The sequence below is a fragment of the Clarias gariepinus genome, chromosome 5, assembly GCF_024256425.1.
Source record: "Clarias gariepinus isolate MV-2021 ecotype Netherlands chromosome 5, CGAR_prim_01v2, whole genome shotgun sequence".
Taxonomy (NCBI): domain Eukaryota; kingdom Metazoa; phylum Chordata; class Actinopteri; order Siluriformes; family Clariidae; genus Clarias; species Clarias gariepinus.
The window spans coordinates 526,727-553,185 of NC_071104.1; the positions used below are offsets into that span (position 1 = coordinate 526,727).

Below are 26,459 nucleotides of genomic sequence, written 5' to 3' on the forward strand. Positions count from 1 at the left end.
AACAATAATAGCAGAACTTTAGAAAACACCCAGGAAATCCAGATGTTCCTGATATATAATGTGATCACTCCTGAATCCTTGGCTTTCTAAAAAGGTTGATATTTCTTCTATGTGGCCTTTCAGTACAGCGATAAAGGTTCTTTAGATGATCATGAGTTCTTCACTTCATAAATTATTTAAATGAGACGGCAAAAATAAAACAACTCCAATAAAAACAGGATTTTAACATTTTTTTTTTTAAGTTTTCACATAAAAATCTGCATCAAATCTAAAACATTCAACCTGAAACTCAGCTTCTGGACTGATGTTATATTAAATCTAATAATTGGATTACTTCATTAGACTAGACACTGGCAAGGCGTTTCCCAAACCCACAAAAGATCAGAAGAGTTACGGTACAATAGGGAGACTATCAGGGTCAAAGGTCAATCCTCTGCTCTTCATGCTGAGACATGCCGTTAACCTCGAGGAGTAACGAGGGGAGGATGAAAAGGCTCTGCAGTTGTTCATCCGGATTCTGATGAGACACAGTGAGTATAATGACACTGTTTGACCCTGTGGTGAGTCTGCTGCTCGAACCCTCCTCAGGAAAACACAATAATCACCCCTGAGCCTGTGGATCTACACCTTACTGTATTAGGATTAGGGCTTGTATTAAAGAGCGCAATAATGCACTGACTGGTGTGAAGTTTAAATCTACAGCACAGCTACATTTTTGAATCTGATCATTGATTAGTTCTCTATAACAGCAGCTCAGACAACAGTGCAGGTTTATATTAATGCACTCATTCTAACACCTTATGGTTTCTACAGTAACATCTCATCTACAGGGAATCGTATCTCAGACGCTCCACTTAGTCTAAAGCTAATAATAAACAGGTTAAATTTGTGAGGCGATGAACAAAGTGAAATAGTAAATGTTTATTCCATATTGATGGAAGGAGTCTCCAGTACGAAATCAGGAAAATAAAGGTAAAAAAATTGAAAGTTAATGCAGGAAATAAGGAAAATAAAAGAGAAAATTAGACAGACTGGTTACGGTATGTCTGTTTATCACTGATATAATATACAAATTGATTTATTCATAAATAGTTCAGATAAGAAATACAACAAAGTCCTGTAAATTATGGAAATCTTTCATATTTTACTCCTGATGACTAATTAAACCTCGATCTGATTATATAATCTGCAGGATTTATACTCTGTTCTGTCTGGAATATTCTGTAGAGCTTAACCTGTTGATGTTGATGAGCTTCAGAAGGTTTAGCAGACGCCTCCTTATACAAAGAGATTTCTAGAAGAGCTTTGGAGTCTCGATCAGAAACACATCGTCATGATATTAATATTTTTCTTTACTGTAATTTACTTTACTGTAGATCTCCTGAGGGATTTAGCATAAACTACTGGAGCAGTTAGCTGTGAACGATGATTGAATGTTAATTATTTTATCAGCACATTCTATACTTATTTTACTACAATTATACGTTCTATAAACTTTAATGTTACGTTTTAAAGTTTGGGAAGCAGGTTAGCTCATCATGATCTACACTATAGTAGATAGAAACAGTCAGAAATACACAGCATGTTACTGACAAACCTCCAACTTTTCACCATCAGTGTTTTATGTTAGTAATTAAGACAAAGTGCTGTTTTCCAAATGAAACCCCATAAAATTTACAGTAACATCTCAGAGTTCTGGTGTCTATATTTTTGTTTGGGAACGAAAGGAAAACCCCTCAGGCTGGAAGGACTTCCATCTATCACCACTTCCTAGATGGAATTTAAGGTAAAGAGAGAGAGAGAGAGAGAGAGACATTAACACTTATTTAAAACCTCCTCCCACTTCCTAAAAACAGATGCACTCTGGAATTTGAGTCTAGGGATCTGTTCTCAGAGAGAGAGAGAGAGAGAGAGAGAGAGAGTCCCAGTACAAGTCTGGAGACGTTTGTCTAAGACTCTGTATTCCACAAAGAACAGAAAGAGACAGAGACGGAGACGGAGAGGGAGAGGGAGAGATTCTGTATCTCAGTCATGAAGTCCTGCACGTGGATCGGCTCTCTGACGTTCCTGCTGTACGTTTGTCCTTCATACGCGTCACACAGGTGAGTCTTCATCAGAATCTAACAGGAGAATCTTCCTCTATAGAGGTTCAGGGTTTAAACCCGACCCAGACGCACCGGGCAGACCGGCTCTCACGGGTCTGTGTGTGAACACAAATCTACCAGAATCTCTTCTTACAATTTGGCTTTAATTCTTATTGTAGTGACAGGACACGAGTCATTTAACTTAACACACTGATTAACCTTAATGTCTGATCTATTACTGTCAATAAAATCATTTTAGGAATTTTATCATTTAAATATCATTCCATCTGATTATGATCTGCGATTTAATCATTTACAGTCCCATAATATGTACAGGTGTTTAATCATGTATTTTATAAGGTGAACTTTTAGTAAAAACGTTTTTAAACATGTCTTAGGTTTACCTCAGGGCAAAAAGCTGCTGCTTATGCTAACACCAAATACAGTTTTTTTTCCGTTTAATCACACGTTCCACTATAAAATGTATTTAGTGACTTTAGTTGTCTCTCTCTCTCTCTCTCTCTCTCTCTCTCTATTTTATTTCTTAGTTGAAATAATTAAAGGTTTTATAAGCTCTCGTATAGAAAGTAATCAATAATAAAGCCACACAAAGCTTCCATTTCTGTAATGTTGTGGTTTTAACATTTATTTATCCTCAGGAAGCATTAAATCTAACAGCTACAAAAATAATAATAAGATGAAATCCACTATAAAAGGTATTTATTGAACTTGTTTGACCTTATTCTCCATGTTTTATATCTTAGACGACCTCAGTAAGTATGATTAATACTAAAGTTAACATACAAATATAATGTAGAAACATATAAACAATAGAACATACACACTTTTTTACTTAGAGATTTATTTATCCTCAAAATGATTTTCTGCTTAAATGCTAACTTCTAACGATTACTTTATTGTTAAACTTACACAGTAATATTTCTATCACTCTATAAATTAAACACTGCTTTTTTCCTCTTGAACAAACCAGCCTTTGGTGATAAATATCATAAAATATCTGTTATAGATTTATACATTAAATTTAAACTCCTGAACACATTTTTAAGACACTCTGTTTTCATTTATTCCATTTTATGGCCTTAAGTTTTCTGTTAGAAAGCAAGAATAATTAACAATAAGGCAAAACAAAACAAATAAAAGTTTACTTTTATTTATCCTAACTTATTAGCGCTACTTTTGCTTTGAATTTAGCAAGAAGAAACACCGATCAATAGCTAATCGCTAACAACACATCATATTAGCAAAGAAGCAATATATATATATAGCACCTTTAAAATTACATTACACTTACTGCCGCTAAGTTTAAGTCTTTTGTTTACCTCAGGAGAAACAGATGATGCTAATGATAATGCTAAGAGCTAATCTGTGATGAGATGTTAAATAATCCTACTGAAGTAATGAATAGTATTTTCTCTTGAGATGCTAATGTTGCTTTGTTGACACACTTAGCTTGTATATTAACTCTGAGCTTCACGTTATTCTGGGAATACCTAAATGTAGCGTAGCCACCTGTTAGTGTCTCACATTCTCCTCTTTACGCTATTTTTGCCCTGAGATTCCTTGCGGTCTGTCACAGCCAAAATCAAGGTTGCATACCAGGTCTGTTTATAACACACCGGCGTCCCCGTGTTAACTCCTGTCACCGTCTTACCGACTTTTTTTTTTTATGTTACCAGAGGAATCGGATTGAATTGTTCAATTTTCAAAATCCCAAGAAGATATTAATAAACATAATTATGGCAAATAAGATACCCCAGATAGCACACACACGTCGTGAGACGTCTATGCGACGTCATCTTTTTCATCTGGCAGAGGGCGTTTGCTCATCTTGCAGATGTCGCCGAGACGTCCGTGCCGATGTTAGAACGACGCTTAGCCTACGTATTTAAGACGTAAATTAATTAAATCGACCCTGATCCGCTCTTTAGACGTTATTAATCAGATGTACATCTGCCCAAATGTCTGATTCATGTCGGATAGACGTTGTTTTATTAAAACACCCCCTTCCATTATTTTAAATAAATACCCTGGGTTAATTATAATTAACCATGATCAACAGAATTCTGTGAAGGAAGGAAGCAGAAGACAAACGGGATAAAATGGAGATTTTTATTTTACACCAACAGCAACTTACAAATGAGGTCTCAATTTGAAAAGATGTAAAAATCATAAAACACCACAAATAAGTATTAATGATAGAAAAACAATTAAACACTAACAGAAGCGTTTTGTACTTTATAACTGTACGTTATGACTTAAATATGACGGTTAGAGACGGTTGGTCAGGAAACTCCTGAAGTCAGATGCAGACAGGACACTTTCACTCACAAACTCCTGTGAAAAAATACAGAGATAGATTCAATTAAAATTCATGATACTTAATTTAGCAAATGAACAATATTTATACTTTGTTCCTCTCGCTTCACAACTCATGAGAACAGACCGAAACCAGAACCGCAGATTAAGCACGCGCATATAACCCTCGGTATTTTAAGTGTGATTAAAAATACAAGAAATATCTTAAACCAAAATAACGTGGCTAAACATCGCTAAACAGCAGGTGACATTTATGTTCAGTATTTCGTTTCTATTTAGAAAGACGGGAGTTAATTTCTGCTTATCTTTTCCACACGCCCGCCAAACGTTTGTCTTCTCAACACGCTGTTCATCTTCTTCTTCTTTGGAGTTTAACGCCGGCTTGCATCCGTAAGTGTTGCACTACCGCCACCTTCTGGTTGATTTTCCTTTGGTGTCCACATACCAGCAAATTTCGGATGATGAAGATACGTCATATAGACGTCGTATAGATGTAAAGACGATGTATTATTTAACAGCTCAAACAGGAGATCTACAGACGATCAAAATACGACTATAAAAACCAAACGCAATGTTTACCAGATGTTACGCTTTTCAGCAGACGTCTCCGCGACGTACCTGTGCTATCTGGGATATCTATAAATAAAATTATAGGCTTTCTATACCTTTGTGTTTACACAGCGAGATTATTACAATAGGAATAAATAGAACTTGCACGACACATAGTATTTTTGCAAATCTAGCTAGCTTGAATAAAACATCTGTATTTTATGTTCAATCCTGAGCTTGCGTAAACTTTCCACAAAACACTTCAAATTTGAATCATTTTAATCAAAGACTGATTTTGTTTAACTAAATTGTGTCATGTTGATGACTAAATAATAAAAAAACACAAAGGGATACAAATTTTATCCATAAATGGAGGAAAATAAGATCCCGCTTTAGGACAAAAGTAACAGTAACAGTAACCCTATGAAAGGTGGAAAAGTAACATCTGTCTAAGTTAACATGTGTCTAAGTTAGCTGATGTGTTTGTGGTAGAAGGAAGTGCTCTTTTACCGTTCAGCCATTATTTTGTCACTTTCAGGTCTCCTTGCCTGTTTAGGACTTTTCAGGGTGTGGCTAAATGTAAACCAGCTAAACTGTAAGCTGACACATACCGTAATCATCAGCTGATTTCTATGATTTATTGCTGTGTAAGATCTTTGACTCTGGGCGCATCACACACACACAGCCATGAGGTGAGGGAAAAGGGTAGTTTTATAAAATAAATATGGAAAGGAAAGGATAATACTGGTCCAGAGACAGTGCCCAGCTGGCATGTGGGCACTCGGCTGGCAAGTGCTGGCGGTGGGTAGAGTGGCAGCGTGGACCTGCATGGGCAGCAGCTCCTGCGTTCTTCTCAGCGCAGCTCTCGCAGACGGGACACTAAGGAGATTGCAGCTGGTGTGGGCTGTCCCCTCTCCAGTAACGTCAGCAGAGATCCTGGCTGGGAAAGGGGGCCTTAATGATGAATACTTCCCCCTCCACCCCGACCCTAACCAATCAATACTTTAATCACGTGTTAGAGCTCACGTTATTACGACTTGGAAACTTGTAATTATAATCCATTCATAATACACAGTGGGTATATGGTTAGAGTTTGCTGGAGGTCAGTAGTTATTCTAATGTGTGTGTGTGTGTGTGTGTGTGTGTGTGTGTGTGTGTTTCACTCTCTTTGTTTCACACTTTGTTTAAACTCAATTAGGCCAAGACAAGCTTAGTTTATAATTCATATTATACAAAAACTGGAGGAGTTTGCTACTTAAAAATATAAATTAGCATTTAATAATTAATAATAGATTAACAAATGAATGTATATAATATTTAATTGATAAAATGTTTGTATTTATTTTTAAATGCAGTACATTGTAAATATGATCACCGTCCAACCCAACATGATGTTTTTACAGTGTACGTACACAGAGGAGGAGTTTATGTTAAATATCATCACAGACCCAGCGGGAGTGAAGAGCTTATACTCTGTGTGCTTGTCAAAGTGTGTAACGCATGTGTGTGTGTGTTCATAATAAAGGCAAAGCAGACAAGTAACTGTCGGAAATCTACAAGGAGTGTGTCGCTATGGTAACCGGCTGGAGTGCTGCTACGGGTGGAAGAAAAATACAAAAGGCCAGTGTGAAGGTACAACATACTGTATAAACCTATATCACTTACAGTTTAATACATAAACTATGAACTATTTATAATTTAATATATAATACATAAATTATGATGTAGTTTGTAACATATAAACTATAATATATCTAAATGATAGATTTTTAAAAGTATATGACATTGTCCTGGGTAGTGCTTGGGCCCCAATAATAGAATATTTAAATATTTATTATAATTTTCAACAAAAAAATAGCAAATGCTGTGTCACACACACACACACAAGTCAAACTGTCACCATGTTTAAATGTGTAGGATGTACACATGCAGGATGTACTTTACATTTTAATGTTGTTTTGCTTTCAGTTTAGAAAAGGCACTAAATACAAGAACTTAAGCCCCAGGGTTTTATTAGCTGTTAGCATATGAGTTACGTTTCAAAAGAAATTAGCATATTTACACAGTTACAGGTAGCAGCATTGTAGCTAAATCTCTCTTTAGCTAACGTTATGTTACCAGAGTTTAATGTTACCACTAACTACAAATAACTAATAAAGCTACACAGTTAGTGTTTCATTTAACATTTTCTGAATCATTCAGAACATTAACTTGGCTAATACTCAAACCTCTTTTTCAGCCCAGTGTGAGTTCGGGTGTAGGCACGGAGAGTGTGTCGGCCCGAACAAGTGCAAGTGTTTTCCGGGATACACGGGCAAGACATGTAGTCAAGGTTTGTAGGAAAAGTTTTTGTTGTTATTGTTTTAGTGATCTGACTGTAAAACAGATTATTACTGATTACTCTTTTTACAAGTTTTAGCTTTGGATAGTGAGCTGTTTCTGAATGAATCGCTAGTGCTAGTGTTAGCTGCTATAGCGCTTTTAATCAGTGTTGGTGGACGTTACTTTTTAAAGTAACTAATTACATTACATAATTACTGTCTTTAAACAGTAATCAGTTACATTACAGTGTTACTTTCTGGGGAAAGTAACTAGTTCGAGTACTTTTCTATTCAGAAAATGAAAACTGCTTTGTGATTCCTCATGCATGTTGTTTTAGTTGAGACCTTTATTATTATTCTACCATCATCACTCAGTAAAGTTTGGCCCATAATCTGGTAACTACTAATACCCCTATCTCACCTACTAATACCCCCATCTCACCTACTAATACCCCCATATCACCTACTAATACCCCCATCTCACCTACTGATACCCCCATCTCACCTACTGATACCCCTATCTCACCTACTGATACCCCATCTCACCTACTAATACCCCCATCTCACCTACTAATACCCCTCTCTCACCTACTAATACCCCTATCTCACCCACTAATACCCCATCTCACCTACTAATACCCCTATCTCACCTACTAATACCCCATCTCACCTACTAATACCCCTATCTCACCTACTAATACCCCAATCTCACCCACTAATACCCCTATCTCACCCACTAATACCCCCATCTCACCCACTAATACCCCCATCTCACCTACTAATACCCCCATCTCACCCACTAATACCCCCATCTCACCCACTAATACCCCTATCTCACCTACTAATACCCCCATCTCACCTACTAATACCCCCATCTCACCTACTAATACCCCCATCTCACTCACTAATACCCCCATCTCACCCACTAATACCCCCATCTCACCCACTAATACCCCCATCTCACCCACTAATACCCCATCTCACCTACTAGTACCCCTATCTCACCTACTGATACCACCATCTCACCTACTGATACCCCCATCTCACCTACTAAAACTCCCATCTCACCTACTAATACCCCTATCTTACCTACTAAAACCCCCATCTCACCTACTAAAACCCCCATCTCACCTACTAATACCCCCATCTCACCTACTAATACCCTATCTCACCTACTGATACCCCTATCTCACCTACTGATACCCCTATCTCACCTACTGATACCCCCATCTCACCTACTGATACCCCCATCTCACCTACTGATACCCCCATCTCACCTACTGATACCCCTATCTCACCTACTGATACCCCTATCTCACCCACTGATACCCCATCTCACCTACTAATAACCCATCTCACCTACTAATACCCCTATCTCACCTACTAATACCCCATCTCACCTACTAATACCCCATCTCACCTACTAATACCCCATCTCACCCACTAATACCCCTATCTCACCTACTAATACCCCATCTCACCTACTAATACCCCCATCTCACCCACTAATACCCCCATCTCACGCACTGATACCCCCATCTCACGCACTGATACCCCCATCTCACCTACTAAAACCCCCATCTCACCTACTAAAACCCCCACCTCACCTACTGATACCCCCATCTCACCTACTAAAACCCCCATCTCACCTACTAATACCCCTATCTCACCTACTAATAACCCATCTCACCTACTAATACCCCTATCTCACCTACTAATACCCCTATCTCACCTACTAATACCCCATCTCACCCACTAATACCCCTATCTCACCCACTAATACCCCATCTCACATACTAATACCCCCATCTCACCTACTAATACCCCCATCTCACCCACTAATACCCCCATCTCACCCACTAATACCCCCATCTCACCCACTAATACCCCTATTTCACCCACTAATACCCCCATCTCACCCACTAATACCCCCATCTCACCCACTAATACCCCATCTCACCTACTAGTACCCCTATCTCACGTACTGATACCCCTATCTCACCTACTGATACCCCCATCTCACCTACTGATACCCCTCTCACCTACTGATACCCCTATCTCACCTACTGATACCCCCATCTCACCTACTGATACCTCTCTCTCACCTACTGATACCCCTATCTCACCCACTGATACCCCTCTCTCACCTACTAATACCCCATCTCACCTACTAATACCCCCATCTCACCTACTAATACCCCCATCTCACCTACTGATACCCCTATCTCACCTACTGATACCCCTATCTCACCTACTGATACCCCCATCTCACCTACTGATACCCCCATCTCACCTACTGATACCCCCATCTCACCTACTGATACCCCTATCTCACCTACTAATACCCCCATCTCACCTACTAATACCCCCATCTCACCTACTAATACCCCCATCTCACCTACTAATACCCCCATCTCACCTACTAATACCCCCATCTCACCTACTAATACCCCTATCTCACCTACTAATACCCCCATCTCACCTACTAATACCCTCATCTCACCTACTGATACCCCAATCTCACCTACTAATACCCCCATCTCACCTACTAATACCCCTATCTCACCTACTAATACCCCATCTCACCTACTAATACCCCCATCTCACCTACTAATACCATATCTCACCTACTAATACCCCCATCTCACCTACTAATACCCCCATCTCACCTACTGATACCCCTATCTCACCTACTGATACCCCCATCTCACCTACTGATACCCCCATCTCACCTACTGATACCCCTCTCTCACCTACTGATACCCCCATCTCACCTACTGATACCCCTATCTCACCTACTAATACCCCATCTCACCTACTAATACCCCCATCTCACCTACTAATACCCCCATCTCACCTACTAATACCCCTATCTCACCTACTAGTACCCCTATCTCACCTACTAATACCCCTATCTCACCTACTAATACCCCCATCTCACCTACTAATACCCCCATCTTACCTACTAATACCCCTATCTCACCTACTAATACCCCTATCCCACCTACTAATACCCCCATCTCACCTACTAATACCCCTATCTCACCTACTAATACCCCTATCCCACCTACTAATACCCCCATCTCACCTACTAATACCCCCATCTCACCTATGCAGTTTCGCGCGGTGGCCATAAGTATGGTTCATAATGATTCACCGCAAGTTTTGGCCTGTGATTAGGTTTCCATCTTTCCGTACGTCCGTCCTCGCGAAGCTCCTTGAACTTGCAGAACTTCACGGAAGGTTGGGCGGTCACTCGCGGTGGCTCACAGTGCCTCATAATGCTCCTCACCGCATAGGTGAGATAGGTGTATAACAGCAAGAATAACAAAGGGGAGCAGGTTATCGGGGGCGGGGCTTGTAGGACCAGTTTCACACACACACACACACACACACACACACACACACACACACACACACACACACACACTAACGGATTGGGAATGACTGCTGTCTGGCTAACAGATTACATAAATTGTCTGAATAGCGGATTACATTTTTAAAAATATAACTACAATGAAACCTCGGATTGCAAGTAACGCAGTTTGCGAGTGTTCCGCAAGACAAGCAAGGATTTTTAATCAATTTTGACTTGAAAAACGAGCAAGTCTTGGTTTATGAGCACCAAGTATCATTTATGACGCATGCGCTTCTTGTTTTGATGCTGAGCGTCACGTGATCACAACTGAGCCAACAGTTTTTCTCCCTCTTGTGCTGCGGAATTCTGGGTAATCGCCCCCCCTGCTGGGTCTTAGTGCTCGTCTCTCACCGGTGAAATCAACATTCATGCACACGTGTACTGTTTGCTATAACACTGTGACCACGTGTGTGTGTCTAAAACATATATTTTATTTTGTGTTTGAAAGCGCGTGTGTACAGCGTGCGTGTACAGTTTCTTATTACACGTGTGTGCGCGTGGGTAAAGCAAAAAAATAAATCTCATTAGTGGTTAAAAATACATTTTCTCAGCCTGTTTCAGCCTGTGTCAGCTTATGTGTGTGCACGCGCATAATTTGACACCCCGTGCCGGTTGACACAAACGCTTTCTTTCGCTCTCTCTCTCTCTCGCCTTTACTGTGTGTGTGTTTGTGTGTGTGTAAAGCACCCCCTCTCTGCTTCATACACACACACACACACACACACAAAGACACTAAAGAGAGAGAGAGAGTGTGAACCGGCACGGTGTAAAATTACGCATGCGCGCACACATAACACACACACTGCAGCGCAAGAGAGAGAAACACACACACACACAGGGCCTCCACGCATAAACGGAAACACTTATCTGTCTGGATTTATTTTTACTTTTTTTTAAAGGTAAAGTGCAGGTTAATTTGTTTTATATTTACTTTATATTTTGCTGTGGAATTAATTATTTAAATTTCTATTATTTCCTATGGGAAAAATTGCTTTGGTTTACGTATTGCTTTTGGTATTTCATTTTGCGGACCTAACGATACATCAAAAAAAGTATTCTAGTACTCTACCACCCAACACTGCTTTTAACTATGGTAATTATTTTGAAAGCAAGAAAGATTTTTTTCTGTACTGAGGCTGAAAATAGTGAGGGATTCATTATTTAGCTACGCTAACAATTATTGCCCTTGTTTGTCTCGTGTATTGGATCGAAAGGTTTTCACCTTATTTTGACCTCTTTTGCTTTAATTGCTATATCCAGTAATGATTTAGCTAGATGAAATGTTTAATTTGCAGTCATTTTAGCAAAGATAAACCTAAAACATTTACAGCGTCAACAAACTGTTAACTTAATTATCAGTCATATTTGAATAGTATTTTTACAACACATCAGTTGGTTTTGCAACATAAAAATTTGTATTTGTAAAATTTCCAATAAGAAAAGTTAGCTAGATTATTTTACATGCTAGCTATCTCAGATGGGCGTGGCCTTTTTAAAAAGCATAGCTGTTGTTTATAACTAAATGCCTAGTAAAGTAGCTAGTCAGTGTAAAATCAATTTAATTTGTAAATAAGCGACTTTTAGCTGTTTCCCTCCTCAGATTTAAACGAATGTGGGTTGAAGCCTCGGCCCTGCGAGCATCGCTGCATGAACACCTTCGGGAGCTACATGTGCTACTGCCTCAACGGCTACATGCTAATGCCTGATGGGTCCTGTGCAAGTAAGTGCGCAAAAGAGAACTGTATATGTCACACTTACTTTACTATAGATTTACTATACTGTACTTAACTCTCACATCAAAGAAAAGACACCAGCACTGTGCAGACTCACCAGTCGACTCACTCATCACTCTTTTAGATAAAATGTTAAAAGTGCACCGTTTGATTTGCTGTGTTGTGGGACAGACTCGAGGACGTGCGTCATGGCTCACTGTCAGTACGGCTGTGAGGAGGTCCAGGGGGAAATCCGCTGCCTCTGTCCCTCAACTGGTTTACAGCTCAGCTCAGATGGAAAGACATGCGTTGGTGAGTGTGAATTTTATAAATAAACTAATAATCAAAATGTCAACAAATCTTGTTGCGCTGACTCATATATCGTGTGTAGCATTAAGCTACAAAATAAAGGACTACACGGTAGTGGTGGCTTAGCAGTTAGCACTGTCGCCTCACACCTCCAGGGTTGGGGTTCAAATCTCTCCTTGTTTCCCGTGTGTCTGTGGAGTTTGGATTTCCTCCAGGTACTCCGGTTTCATCCGAAACACGCACTGTTGACTGACTCACATTCCAAAACTGTCTGTGGTGTGTGAGTGCGAGTGACAGGTTGGCACCCCGTCTATGTGTACCCACCCCGTCTATGTGTACCCACCCCGTCTATGTGTACCCACCCCGTCTATGTGTACCCACCCTGGCTATGTGTACCCACCCCGTCTATGTGTACCCACCCCGGCTATGTGTACCCACCCCGTCTATGTGTACCCACCCTGTCTATGTGTACCCACCCTGTCTATGTGTACCCACCCTGGCTATGTGTACCCACCCCGTCTATGTGTACCCACCCCGTCTATGTGTACCCACCCCGTCTATGTGTACCCACCCCGGCTATGTGTACCCACCCCGTCTATGTGTACCCACCATGTCTATGTGTACCCACCCCGTCTATGTGTACCCACCCTGTCTATGTGTACCCACCCCGTCTATGTGTACCCACCCCGTCTATGTGTACCCACCCTGTCTATGTGTACCCACCCGGTCTATGTGTACCCACCCTGTCTATGTGTACCCACCCGGTCTATGTGTACCCTGGGTGTATGGGTTTGTTTCACTCTTTCTCGTCTCCGAGGTCAGTACGCATTGTTCTCAACTGCTGAAATGTTTCTTTCTTCCAGATATTGATGAATGTGTAACAGGAAAGCACCAGTGTCCCTACAACCGCGAGTGCGCCAACACCTTCGGGAGCTACTACTGCAAGTGCCAAGTGGGTTACGATCTAAAGTACATCAATGGAAAATACGACTGCATAGGTAAAACCAGCAACCCTGTCAGGCGTGGTTAAGGATGGGCTACTTATTGTTATTTAACCAAATATTATCATAATATTTTTACCCCGTGTTTAAATATAAATAAGATTAATTTATATATCATGTTTAACTTTCAGATATGAATGAGTGCCTCGCCAACACTCACAAATGTAGCCGTTATGCAGAGTGTATAAACACTGAGGGATCGTACAAGTGCAAATGCAAGCAGGGCTTCCGTGGCACGGGGTTCGAGTGTTCAGGTGAGCATTAGGATGATCTTACATTCTGTTTGAAGCTTCCTGTTAAATAGCTTAACTTACTTAAAAGCTTTCCTCTATTTCAACACCGTGATGTCCAAGAGGATGTGTTCTGGGTTTATTACAGTTTCCAAAACATTACACAACTGGCATGTAGTTCTATGAATCTTCAACTTTATTTCTGGATTATTTTCTGGGAAAAAACCTTTTTAGTAAAAATGAACAAGTTTTGTTTATTTTAAAACTGACAAAAATGTGGGGTGTTCAAGTCAAACCAGGACTGAAACTGAAGGTGTAAAACTGATTGACATTTACAGAAGACTTGTTTTAAAGAAGGCCGTACGTCTGTGAATGTCGATCCTGGCCGAGGTGGCTCGGAGCCTTGCTGCAGCCGTTCCAGTGAACATTCAGGAAGTGGAACACCTGATCACTGAAAAAAGACAGATAATTTGTCAAAGACTTGTGGAGGAGACACATCTGTCTGTGTGAACTGTACACACACTGACTCACCAACACTATTCTATTTTGATGGTGTCCAAGCACTAGTGAGACACTGGGATAAGTGCATTAGTGTATCAGGGGATTATATAGAGACATAAAGGGAGTTTTAACTCTCAGGACTGAGTTCTGTTTGTCTGTACAATCAAAAGTCCCGGGTTTGACGTCAGTGTACTTTTAGGGACTGTAGTGTGGATGTCCTACTGGTTGTATTGCATTTAGAGACGATTTAGGTAGCAAAAGGGGCGGAGCTACCAGAACAGCTACCAGGTTTTGGGTTGGCTGTTCCAGGATAATCCTGATCAAGCCTAGGGCCGTCAATATTAACACATGATTAATCTAGGAATTTTATTGTGTTATTATTTTTAACACAAATTAATCATATGACCCTACATACAGATTACTTTTCTGATGTAAACGCGTTACATCAGAAAAGTCAGACACAGACAGCGACTAAGGAACAGCAGCAGGATCTGTAAAACACGCCGTGTTTGTATGTTTCCCATAGCAAAGCCCTTTTACTCCAGCAGCTCATGGGACGCTGAGAGAGGCAGCGCAGACCGGTTTCTCAACGGTGAGACGTTTGTGTCTGAGGACGCCTGGGTCGCGGTTAATTTACTCAAACGTAACCATATAAACACGTTAATCCTGAGCTGTGGTTACAGATAATTTAATTACACGTTCATCACTTCCCTGGCCAGACTTATAGTCGTATCAGCATGCTAACTTGCTAGCAAGGGAAAGTAGCACCGCTCTATCAGCTAACGGAAAGTTCAGGTTTTGAAATATGAAGTATTTTACTTCACAAACTAGCTGCTTTTACAGTTTATATACAAATTTAACACCTTCTAAGCATGCTAGTACAGTATGTTAGCTACCTAGAAAAAGTAAAGTAATAGAGTTATCAGAGATAAGAACAAAAACAACGCACTGAGACTCACTGAAACGCATGCTCTGGAGGTGTAAAATACTCCATATTTTAAAACCTGAAATTTCCGTTAGCTGATAGAGCGGTTCGACTTTTCCTTGCTAGTGAGTTAGCATGCTGATACGACTTCAAATCCGGCCTGGGAAGTGATGGTGTATTTAACACCCAGGGGAAGCTGATGAGAGAGTTTTAAAAATGAAATGTTTAAATGCGAGCACTGCCTGCCTTGTGCCTGCTACGAGATTAGCTGCTTGCTGTTTAGCATGCGCGTCACTTCCTGTGTGGTGCTGTGTTAGCATGAAAACGCTGCAGCTGTAGGTCTTCAGAACAAATCTGTGTGGAGTTCAGCTTTCATCTCAGTGTATTGTTTCCTCTGTCAGGTCCGTTCGACTTGCTACGATACCGTGTGTGTGTCTCATTTCACATCCCGCTACATTGTGGGCGGAGACAGGTGTTAGGTGTTATTAGGTGACATCTGTATTTTTGTTAGTGTACAGAGCCGAGGTGCTTCACTCACAGATTTGTAGCTCTGGATCTTCATATATTAACCGCAGACCCCCTGAGCAGCAGACGGAGGAGCGTACGCATGGCTATAAGCGGAGAGCAGTTGTGTTTCTGCGCGGGACTGCTGCAGCGCACTGATGAAGTGTAACGTTGTGTGAAAGTGTATTGATAATTAAAAATGTTGTAAAAGTGCCGATGATATACACATTTGCATGGTGTGTTTAGTGGTATGTAGCGTGTGGACTCTGGGTTTGCGCACTTCTACCGACCACAATTGATGACATCACAAACCCTTCACCTCTCACCACCGCGTGGTTTGTTTTCACAGCGATCCCAGAATTCCCATCAAAGCCGCGCATCCTTGGCGGGAAATTTGATAACGCTATCCCGGAGCCTGGAGCCACCGAATCCTCCAGACTGCACCTACAACCATTCGATTACGATGGAGACGTTTACATCGGGACAGGACAGGAAGTGACGCCGCTAATGACGAGAGAGGAAAAGGAGGAAGAGGAGGAGGACGAAGGTAACGGAGTGGACAGTGAGAGACTGAACACCAGGGGAGATGTGTTCTGTGAGTATATTAACATAGAACAAGGAAATGTGCCCTCACACACACACACACACACACACACACACATCTGAGAGCCTCATAAAACCCACGTTGGTGTAAGAGTTTAGGGATCGTTTTATTTTAAATGATCAAACTAAATAAAAGCGACAAAAGCGATGCTGTCCGAGTGGCTAAGTTAGCAGAGACACAATGTTTATGCTAGCACAGAACTGATTATATCTCCTGTGGCATATTGTAACAGTCCCACACCAGTTTGTGTAGTGTGAGGTGAGATTAGTTTGTCACAGCAAGAAGAGACAAGCCCGAGCCGTCCATCACCCTTAAGGAGGGGAAATTCCACTGCCTAATGGAACAAGAACCCCAGAGAGGAAAGAGGGGGGTGTTTAAGGAGGAGCGGAGGAGGAGTGTGAACGCTAGCCTTTTATTATCCTGCTCCTGAACAGCTGGTGTTTGTGGAGCCTCTGACACGTCCCCATGGTCCTCACTGAGACAAAATTATTTTCAATTAATTCTATTTTACAGCACTTTTCTCCTCTTATATTGAACTTCCAGTCTCGCATATTATTATGCACATCAATCCCTGCTATCTGTTATCACCCAGATGAGGATGGGTTCCCTGTTGAGTCTGGTTCCTCTCAAGGTTTCTTCCTATTACCATCTCAGGGAGTTTTTCCTTGCCACTGTCGCCGTCGTTCTAGGCTTGCTCATCAGGGACAATCAGGGACAATCATATCATTTTGATTCATACACATTCACATTTCATACAAACTTAGTTCTTTTGATTGTGTAAAGCTGCTTTGTGATGATGTAAATCGTTAAAAGCCCTATACAAATAAAATTGAATTGAATTGAATTGAATTTTAACAATGGACATCAAGCAGCTTCACAAAAATTAAAAGGAAATTTAAAAAGAAAATGTATGGAAGTGTGTTTGTGTGAGAAAAATGTGTCTAGATAATAATGAGATGAATGAATGATGATTGAAATGTCTCTGATGAGCAAGCCAAGGGTGACGGCGACAGTGGCAAGGAAAAACTCCCTGAGATGGTAATAGGAAGAAACCTTGAGAGGAACCAGACTCAATATCCTGGACAAACTCAGTTAGTCTATACAACTTAGGTATTTTGTCTGGTTTAGTTAAGATGTATAACTGGGTATTCATCAGCATAACAATGGAAACTAATCTAATGTCTTCTAATGATGTCACCCAAGGGAATCATGTATATTGAGAACAGCAGAGGTCCTAAAACTGACCCTTGTGTGACCCCATATTTCACTGGCATTACACCAGACAGTTCTTTCATTTAGATCTACAAAATGGTACCAATCAGACAGGTAGTCACGTGACTCCCATAGACGTTATGCAGTGCAGTACATAGGAAACAGAATTGAACGGTTCTCAGTGAATCTTCAAGTCCCAAGTTGTTCGTTCTTTTTTCATGTTAATCCCATAGACACTATACAGTAGAGTGCAATAGATTCAAAAGAACAAACAACTCAGACTAGAAGATATGATGGTGAGCTGCTCATTCTGTTTATTATAATATGTCCTTAGCTGCATTGTAATATTTTCATTACTGGAACTATAGCCAAAATCTGTGTATGTAGACGTATTGGGGGTCTTTTTATTGAAATTTCAACATTTTATTTTATTTCCTATTAAAAGAATAAAATGAACTAAATGACTCAAAAAAGATTTGTTCATTTTGATGAATGAGATTCAAATAACCAAGTCACTAAAATGATTCAAACTTCCCATCACTAATATCCTGACGGAGTCGACTCATTCAGACCAATGTATTAATTTGGTTTAAGCCAGGTCTCTGTAAGGCAGAGTGCGTTGAGACAATAATCTGAGATTGTTTCATTAACAATAAGTGCTTTAGGCGCAAGGGATCTAATGTTGAGAAGTCCAAACTTTAGAGGTAGATTTTGGCGTTATTTGACCTTCTGGTTTTATGGTTATCAGATTGTTTTGGGCAGATTTAACAAATTTATTCTTTTTTCTCACTATTCGGGGAACAGACACAGTTTCTATAGGACAAGCTATGTGTGTGCGTCTATCAGTATGGTGAGTTGTAATGTGGCTGATATCTAAAGAATCTACGGTATGACTTACCGCCAGTCAGATGGTTCGTGTGTCCTGGAGATGTTGTCTGAGAGGACCGCTGCTCCAGCTCTGCTAGGGTGCAGGCCATCAGTGTGGTAGAGCCTCGGATGCTCCCAGAAACCATTCCATTTATCAACAAAGGGTAATCTCTGTTGTTCACACCAAGATTGTAACTATTCATTAAAGGCAAATAATCTACTGAACCTCTTGATTCCTCACCAAAATGTGGGAAGCGGTCCAGAGACGATGATTCTTGTTGTGGTTGATGTGCTGCGGACCTTCTCAACCAGGCTCCTGAAGTCCTTCTTTAGGATCTCCATCTGCCTCAGCCTGGTGTCGTTTGTCCCAGCATGAAGGACCACAGCTCCAATGTTCTCCCTCAGAGCTGCAGGCATCTGGGCATCGTCATCAAGACCATGAGCAGCGTGTCTTGTACCATCTCGCGAAGAGGAGTGAAACGGATTCAAGTTGAGATCTCAAAAATGGGTGGTGGTGGAGGGGGAGAGGTCCTCGCCCGTGGCCTAGCGCGCGTCTTCCGCTGCTGTTGCAACCAGGCTTTGTGGTATCCCAGCGTTGGGGTGAAGGAAACCCCGACGGGCCGCGTCCTTGGTGTGTTGGACCTGGGCAGAGAAACATGCGGTGTTGAGGTAGTCGGGGGAATTTGTGTCATGCTGAGAATTCACCTGGGAGAGGTGAGCGTCGGTCTGTGATGATTCCAGCGTATCTTTCTGATCTGCTTCTCTACGGCCTCCAGCTCCAAATCCACCGGCCTAGCGATGCTAATGGGATAGCCGGTTTTTCTTTTTTTCTGTGAGTTTATGTTGTGTGAGTGTATGTTGTGTGTGTGTGTGTGTGTGTGAGTGTATGTTGTGTGTTGATGACAATGTAAATCGTTCTGAAATCTCACAGATCCTGACGAGGTCTACAGCCGAGGAACAGAGTTTAAGGAGATCCACGCAGCTCCTCTACAGGAACGTAAGAGATCTCCTTCATTCCTCTGTTACTACAGGATTAACCAAATAAATTAACGCAAGGGACGTTCAAGTCCTTTTGGTGCAGATGAGGTGGTTCTTGAAGTTAATATTTAAAGGCCCAGATCTAATTTCTATTAAAGGTTAAAGGTTCAGGAGGATCGACGGAAGCAAATGACTTACATGAAACTTATTAAACCTGATTTAAATTTAACTTACATGCAACATTCTGTACGTTCACAAGACACAACACATTCACACCGTTCAGATGTTTCACTGCGATTGAGAGTCTCATCACCGCACCGTGACTGAAGTCTTCTGTAAATGTCCATCACTTTCACGTCTTCATTTAGAAGGAATGTCATTACCAGTCCCTGTTTCACTCGAACACCCTTTGTAGCTGAAATGCACAGTGTTTAGTGTATAGTACATGTTTGGTGTCTGATGTAGGTATCTAATAGATAAAGTAAGACCATAGTTCTAGCACTGTGTCTAAAATAACACACACACACACACACACACACAAACCACATCATGCAACTAAAACATACAGTGTCAGGTTGGGGGCGTGGCCTTAGGCGTGTAAACTCCTTACAAGTGTGTGTTTAAAACGTTGAGAGATTTCTGAGTGTGTGTGTGTGTGTGTGTGTGTGTGTGTGTGTTTGGAGCAGGATTCCTCACAGACTGTAACTTCGACTCGGGGGAGTGTGAGTGGGTTCAAGATCAGGACGACGATCTGGACTGGAGCGTCCGCTACCACGAAGACGGTAAGACTCTATTATTAGAGCTTTTATACAGTGATCTATAGACATGCAGGAAGTAAACGCACCCTCGGGGGCACCACACTTACAATTTTTTAAAGTTTGGTTTTGCAGACATTTTTTTAAGTCATGTGACTACCATGCTGTCAGTCACGACGGAGGGCAGTGTTAGTACCGTTACCCAGTTTTACATCACATGATGCAGTGTGTGACTCATCATGAGGTATTTCTGGGACGTCCTGGACGTATTTGTAAGAAGTAACGTCTCTTTCGCTGTGTGGAAGTGGGCGGGACCAATGGGGACAAGCATCATGATGTCCACAGGATGAGAGCGTTTCAGGAGGCCCAGGGTCGAGCAGCTCGTGACCCCGCCCATGGATTCAACGACTAACAGTAGCCATAATAATAGGAACACATTTTAGTGTGTAGATCATAAACTTTATGCATTTCTGTGTTTTGTGGAAGAAGAGTCTAGTAAATTCATCAACCTGTTGCTATGGCGAGGCTAACCCGCTAACGCGTGGCGGCACCGCGTGCTCGTATCCGATGTATTTCAGGGCTGCAGTACTACATGGCGCTCAGTGGGAGCGCGGGTCAGTGGAGGGCGCAGGCCAGGCTGAAGCTCCTCCTCGCCGAAGCCGTTCGTCAGGGCCCCTTCTGTCTGAGGTTCAGCCACAGGGCGGCGCTGTCGGGCGCGCTACGCGTGATAGCGGATGGTGGACAAGCCCAGAGCGTCCTGTGGGAGCAGAGACACGGCCTGGACGACGGTTGGCACACGGAGAACGTAGACGTGGACTGGAGCGACAAAGCTCCTGAGGCGGTGAGAAAAGCAGCTCGGTTCTCTCACGCCATCGCAGAAACAATCAGATACAATCAGAAAACTAACATCAGATGGTGAAGTTATTTTAGAGATTTGTGAATTATTATAAATGTTTTTTTCCAGATCGTGTTTGAGGGATCGCGGGGAAGACTGGCACGCGGAGAACTCGGGCTGGACAACGTGCTGCTGATCTCAGGGAGATGCCATGAGGCTGAAGACCAGCTGTTTTAGAGAAACGTTCTTCAGCAAACAGAGTCTTGAAGATTAAATATTTTTACTTCTTAAACAAAAGGCTGATGGAAGTAACAAATATTAGCAACTAAATATTTTTATATATAATAAAGACGAAGGTGATGGAGATGTGATTCCTGCATCAACAACGTGAGAAAGCTGTGAGAGGTTCAGTGCCACTTCTGTTGTGCTTTCATTTTCTCAAAAAATAAATAAATAAATATATAAATTCTTCTTCTTTGTCTTTCGGCTGTTCCCTTTCAGGGGTCGCCACAGCGAATCATCTGCCTCCATCTTACCCTATCCTCTGCATCCTCTTCTCTCACACCAACTAACTTCATGTCCTCTCTCACTGCATCCATAAATCTCCTCTTTGGTCTTCCTCTAGACCTCCTGCCTGGCAGTTCCAACCTCAGCATCCTTCTACCGATATATTCACAATCTCTCCTCTGAACATGTCCAAACCACCTCAATCTGGCCTCTCTGACTTTATCTCCAAAACATCTAACGTGGGTTGTCCCTCTGATAAACTCATTCTTAATCCTATCCATCCTTGTCACTCCCAAAGAGAACCTCAACATCTTCAGCTCTGCTACCTCCAACTCTGCCTCCTGTCTTTTCTTCAGCGCCACTGTCTCTAAGCCGTAGAGCATCGCTGGTCTCACCACTGTCCTGTACACCTTTCCTTTCATTCTCGCTGATACTCTTTTATCGCACAACACACCTGACACTTTTCTCCACCCATTCCAACCTGCCTGTACCCGCCTCTTCACCTCCTTTCCACACTCTCCGTTGCTCTGGACCGTTGACCCCAAGTACTTAAAATCCTGCACCTTCTTTACCTCTGCTCCCTGTAGCCTCACCGATCCTCCTGGGTCCCTCTCATTTACACACATGTATTCCGTCTTGCTGCGGCTAACCTTCATTCCTCTGCTTTCCAGAGCATACCTCCACCTCTCCAAATTTTCCTCCACCTGTTCCCTGCTCTCGCTACAGAGCACAATGTCATCTGCAAACATCATAGTCCATGGGGACTCCTGTCTTACCTCATCTGTCATCCTGTCCATCACCAGAGCAAACAAAAAGGGGCTTAGAGCCGATCCTTGATGCAGAGACACAATCTAAAAAGACACAATGCAACTCCCTGTTACCTTCTCTGTACTTCTCCGCCAGCATCCTCAAAGCAAATACTGCATCTGATGTACTCTTTCTAGGCATAAAACCATATTGCTGCTCACAAATGCTCACCTCTGCCCTTAACCTAGCTTCCACTACTCTTTCCCACAGCTTCATTGTCTGGCTCATTAGCTTTATACCTCTATAATTGCCACAGCTTTGCACATCTCCCTTGTTCTTAAAAATTGGCACCAATACACTTCTCCTCCATTCCTCTGGAATCCTCTCACTCTCCAAGATCTTGTTAAACAAACTAGTTAGAAACTCTACTGCGTCTCCTAAGCACTTCCATACCTCCACAGGTATGTCATCAGGACCAACAGCCTTTCCACTCTTCATCCTCTTCAACGCCCTTCTCACCTCACTTCTACCAATATTTGCTACTTCCTGTTCCACAACAGTCACCTCTTCTACTCTTTGTTCTCTTTCGTTTTCCTCATTCATCAACTCCTTAAAATACTCCTTCCATCTTCCCATCACCCTCCTGGCATCTGTCAGTACATTTCCATCTCTATCTTTAATCACTCTAACCTGCTGCACATCCTTCCCATCTCTATCTCTCTGCCTTGCCAACCTGTACAGATCCACCTCTCCCTCCTTACTGTCTAGCCTAGCATACAAGTCCTCATATGCTCTTTGTTTGGTCTTTGCCACCTCTACCTTCACCTTACTCTGCATCTCCCTGTACTCCTGTCTACTCTCTTCAGTCCTCTCAGTGTCCCACTTCTTCTTAGCTAGCCTCTTTCCCTGTATACACTCCTGGACTTCCTCATTCCACCACCAAGTCTCCTTGTCCACTTTCCCCTTACCTGATGATACACCAAGTACCCTCCTACCTGTCTCCCTGATCACATTGGCTGTAGTTGTCCAGTCAACTGAAAGCACCTCCTGACCACCCATAGCCTGTCTCAACTCCTCCCTAAAGACTTCACAACATTCTTCCTTTCTCAGCTTCCACCACTTTGTCCTCTGCTCTGCCTTTGTCCTCTTCGCCTTCCTCACCACCAGGGTTATTTTACACACCACCATTCTGTGTTGTCTGGCTACACTCTCCCCTACCAACACTTTGCAGTCACTGATCTCTTTCAGGTTACAATGTTGACACAAGATGTAGTCAACCTGAGTGCTTCTGCCTCCACTCTTATATGTCACCCTATGTTCCTGCCTCTTCTGGAAGAAAGTATTTACTACTGCCATTTCCATCCTCTTTGCAAAGTCCACCACCATCTGTCCTTCTACATTCCTGTCCTGAAGACCAAACCTGCCCATCACATTTTCATCACCTCTGTTCCCTTCCCCAACATGTCCATTGAAGTCTGCACCAATCACCACTCTTTCACCTCTGGGGATGCTCTGCATCACTTCATCTAACTCACTCCAGAATTTCTCCTTCTCTTTTAACTCACATCCTACCTTTGGAGCATAACCACTAACAACATTGAACATTATCCCCTCAATTTCCAGCTTCAGACTCATCACCCTATCTGATACTCTCTTCACCTCTAGAACATTTCTTACAAACTCCTCTTTCAGAATAACTCCTACTCCATTTCTTTTCCTATCCACACCATGGTAAAACAATTTGAACCCTGATCCTAAGCTTCTAGCCTTGCTACCTTTCCACCTGGTCTCCTGGACACACAGTATATCCACCTTCCTTCTCTGCATCATATCAACTAACTCTCTTCCCTTCCCTGTCATGGTCCCAACATTCAAAGTCCCTACTATCACTCCTAAACTCTTGCCTTTCCTCTTCTCTCTCTGCTTACGAACACGCCTTCCTCCTCTCCTTCTTCGACCAACAGTAGCCCAATTTCCACCAGCACCCTGTAGGTCAACAGCACCAGTGGCGGTCGTTGTTAACCCGGGCCACGACCGATCCGGTATGGGAATTATATTCGTGATTCGCATCATTGATTTGGCAAATGTTTTACGTCGGATGCCCTTCCTGACACAACCCTCTGCATTTATCCAGACTTGGGACTGGCACAAGAAGACACTGGATTGCGCCCCCCCGTGGTTGCATTCCATTCTGCCCTTGTGAGTAATAGTATAGTAATGATGTCACTGTTGATTATCTGTTCTTGTGCTTTTGAAAAATAAATGTTTTTTCTATGAACATTTAATAGGATGTTGTTTATTGCATATACAGTGGCTTGCAAAAGTATTTGGCCCCCTTGAACTTTTCCACATTTTGTCACATTACAGCCACAAACATCAATTTTATTGGAATTCCATGTGAAAGACCAATACAAAGTGGTGTACACTTGAGAAGTGGAAGGAAAATCATACATAATTCCAAAATGTTTTACAAATAAATAACTGCAAAGTGGGGTGTGCGTAATTATTCAGCCCCCTTTGGTCTGAGTGCAGTCAGTTGCCCATAGACATTGCCTGATAAGTGGTAATGACTAAATAGAGTGCACCTGTGTGTAATCTTATGTCAGTACAAATACAGCTGCTCTGTGACGGCCTCAGAGGTTGTCTAAGAGAATATTGGGAGCAACAACACCATGAAGTCCAAAGAACACACCAGACAGGTCAGGGATAAAGTTATTGAGAAATTTAAAGCAGGCTTAGGCTACAAAAAGATTTCCAAAGCCATGAACATCTTTAGCTAGACACACACAAACACACACACACACACACACACAGCGCCTACAGGCACAAACGGAAAAACTTATATGTCTGGATTTTACTTATTTTAAAGGTAAAGTGCAGGTTAATTTGTTTTATTTTTACTTTATATTTTGTGTTAATTATTTTTATGTATTTATTTTTTGGGCTGTGGAACGAATAATTTGAGTTTCCATTATTTCTCATGCTTTGATTTACGAGTTTTTTGTAATACGAGCCGCTTCCGGAATGAATTATGCTTGTAATCCGAAGTTCCACTGTACGTCCAGAGACAAACCAGGAAGTGTTAGCTCGAGAGAAAGAGAGAGAGAGAGAGAGAGATAACATGTTAATATAAAGAGGAGACAGTAAGTTGTGGAAGATTTAACACTTCAGCTATACTGTATATCAGATCCATAAGGAATTGAGGAAGAGAGGAGAATTTACAAATTTTTAAATATAAACAAACTTTTACAAATGAGAAATGTTGATATGAGCCGTGTCTCTGACACGGTGTGTACAAACTAATCACAGTAAAGTTCTTCCTCTTGGAGCTTCTCCACTCACCAAGTGACTTATTAACTCTTACTTCACTCTTTATGTTGATGGTTATTGTTACCCAGAGCAGCAGGGTTTGTGTGATTTTCTGCTCTTCAGCCCTCTTACAGTATGTTGAGCTCCTGGACAGACAGAACCGTCTCCATTTATTAGACCCAGTTTGGAGGTAGAGTTTAGATTTACACGTGAGAATGTCACTACATGGAGTTGCTCCTCTTCTCTTCTCGTTTTCCCTCTCGGGAGCAAAACCAGTCAATATAATATTACAGAATTAAATCTGAACGTGATTGTGATATATTTCTCTAATAGAACTCAAGTCCACATCTGGTCCAAAATGTCAATCACAGCATATTTCTAGTGTAAAACACATATAGTGAGTGATGTACTTAACAAACCTGTTCTCTTTAAACAGCACACACGAAAGCGAGAAAGAGTGTGAGAGAGAGAGAGATGACGTTCAGTTAGCAGAAATGTGAGTTCCTGTTACGCAACCTTTTTTTTTCCCCCCTGAGGGCTGAGCAGCCTGGTGTAATGCCTCCACTGGGCCCCTGAGGACAGCCCTTGGCCCTTAGCTGTAAAAATTAAACAAAATACTTACATAACAAAACTGCAGTTTACACCAGGGCAACGTTAGAAAGCAGCTAAAATATCGAAAAAACATCTCTTTGTTTTGGTGAAAATGTTTGTATTTCTATTAGTGGACACACTGTATAATTCAGTGATTATGTGA

The 26,459-nt window shown here is 41.8% G+C and overlaps 1 protein-coding gene across 2 annotated transcripts; it reads left to right on the top strand.

The window, feature by feature from the left end:
* The first annotated feature begins 1,896 nt into the window (after window positions 1–1,896).
* Window positions 1,897–21,564, top strand: egfl6 (EGF-like-domain, multiple 6). 2 transcript variants are annotated; one of them, XM_053496216.1, is made up of 13 exons: window positions 1,897–2,102; window positions 6,496–6,602; window positions 7,210–7,302; window positions 12,310–12,429; window positions 12,614–12,733; window positions 13,594–13,728; window positions 13,863–13,985; window positions 14,989–15,054; window positions 16,241–16,486; window positions 19,506–19,571; window positions 20,239–20,334; window positions 20,886–21,148; window positions 21,272–21,564. In XM_053496216.1, exons 1-13 carry the CDS (start codon window positions 2,032–2,034, stop codon window positions 21,377–21,379), a joined length of 1,614 nt encoding a protein of 537 aa, XP_053352191.1. In that variant the 5' UTR covers window positions 1,897–2,031; the 3' UTR covers window positions 21,380–21,564. The 2 variants fall into 2 exon arrangements, with proteins under 2 accessions (XP_053352191.1, XP_053352192.1); XM_053496217.1 differs by lacking the exon at window positions 14,989–15,054.
* The last annotated feature ends 4,895 nt before the right edge of the window (window positions 21,565–26,459 follow it).

Coding starts and splice junctions, on each gene's coding strand:
- egfl6 (XM_053496216.1), top strand. CDS start 2,032: ATGAAGTCCTGCACGTGGATCGGCTCTCTGACGTTCCTGCTGTACGTT. Junction 12,734..13,593: donor AGATGGAAAGACATGCGTTG/GTGAGTGTGAAT, acceptor TCTTTCTTCCAG/ATATTGATGAATGTGTAACA. Junction 13,729..13,862: donor TGGAAAATACGACTGCATAG/GTAAAACCAGCA, acceptor TTTAACTTTCAG/ATATGAATGAGTGCCTCGCC.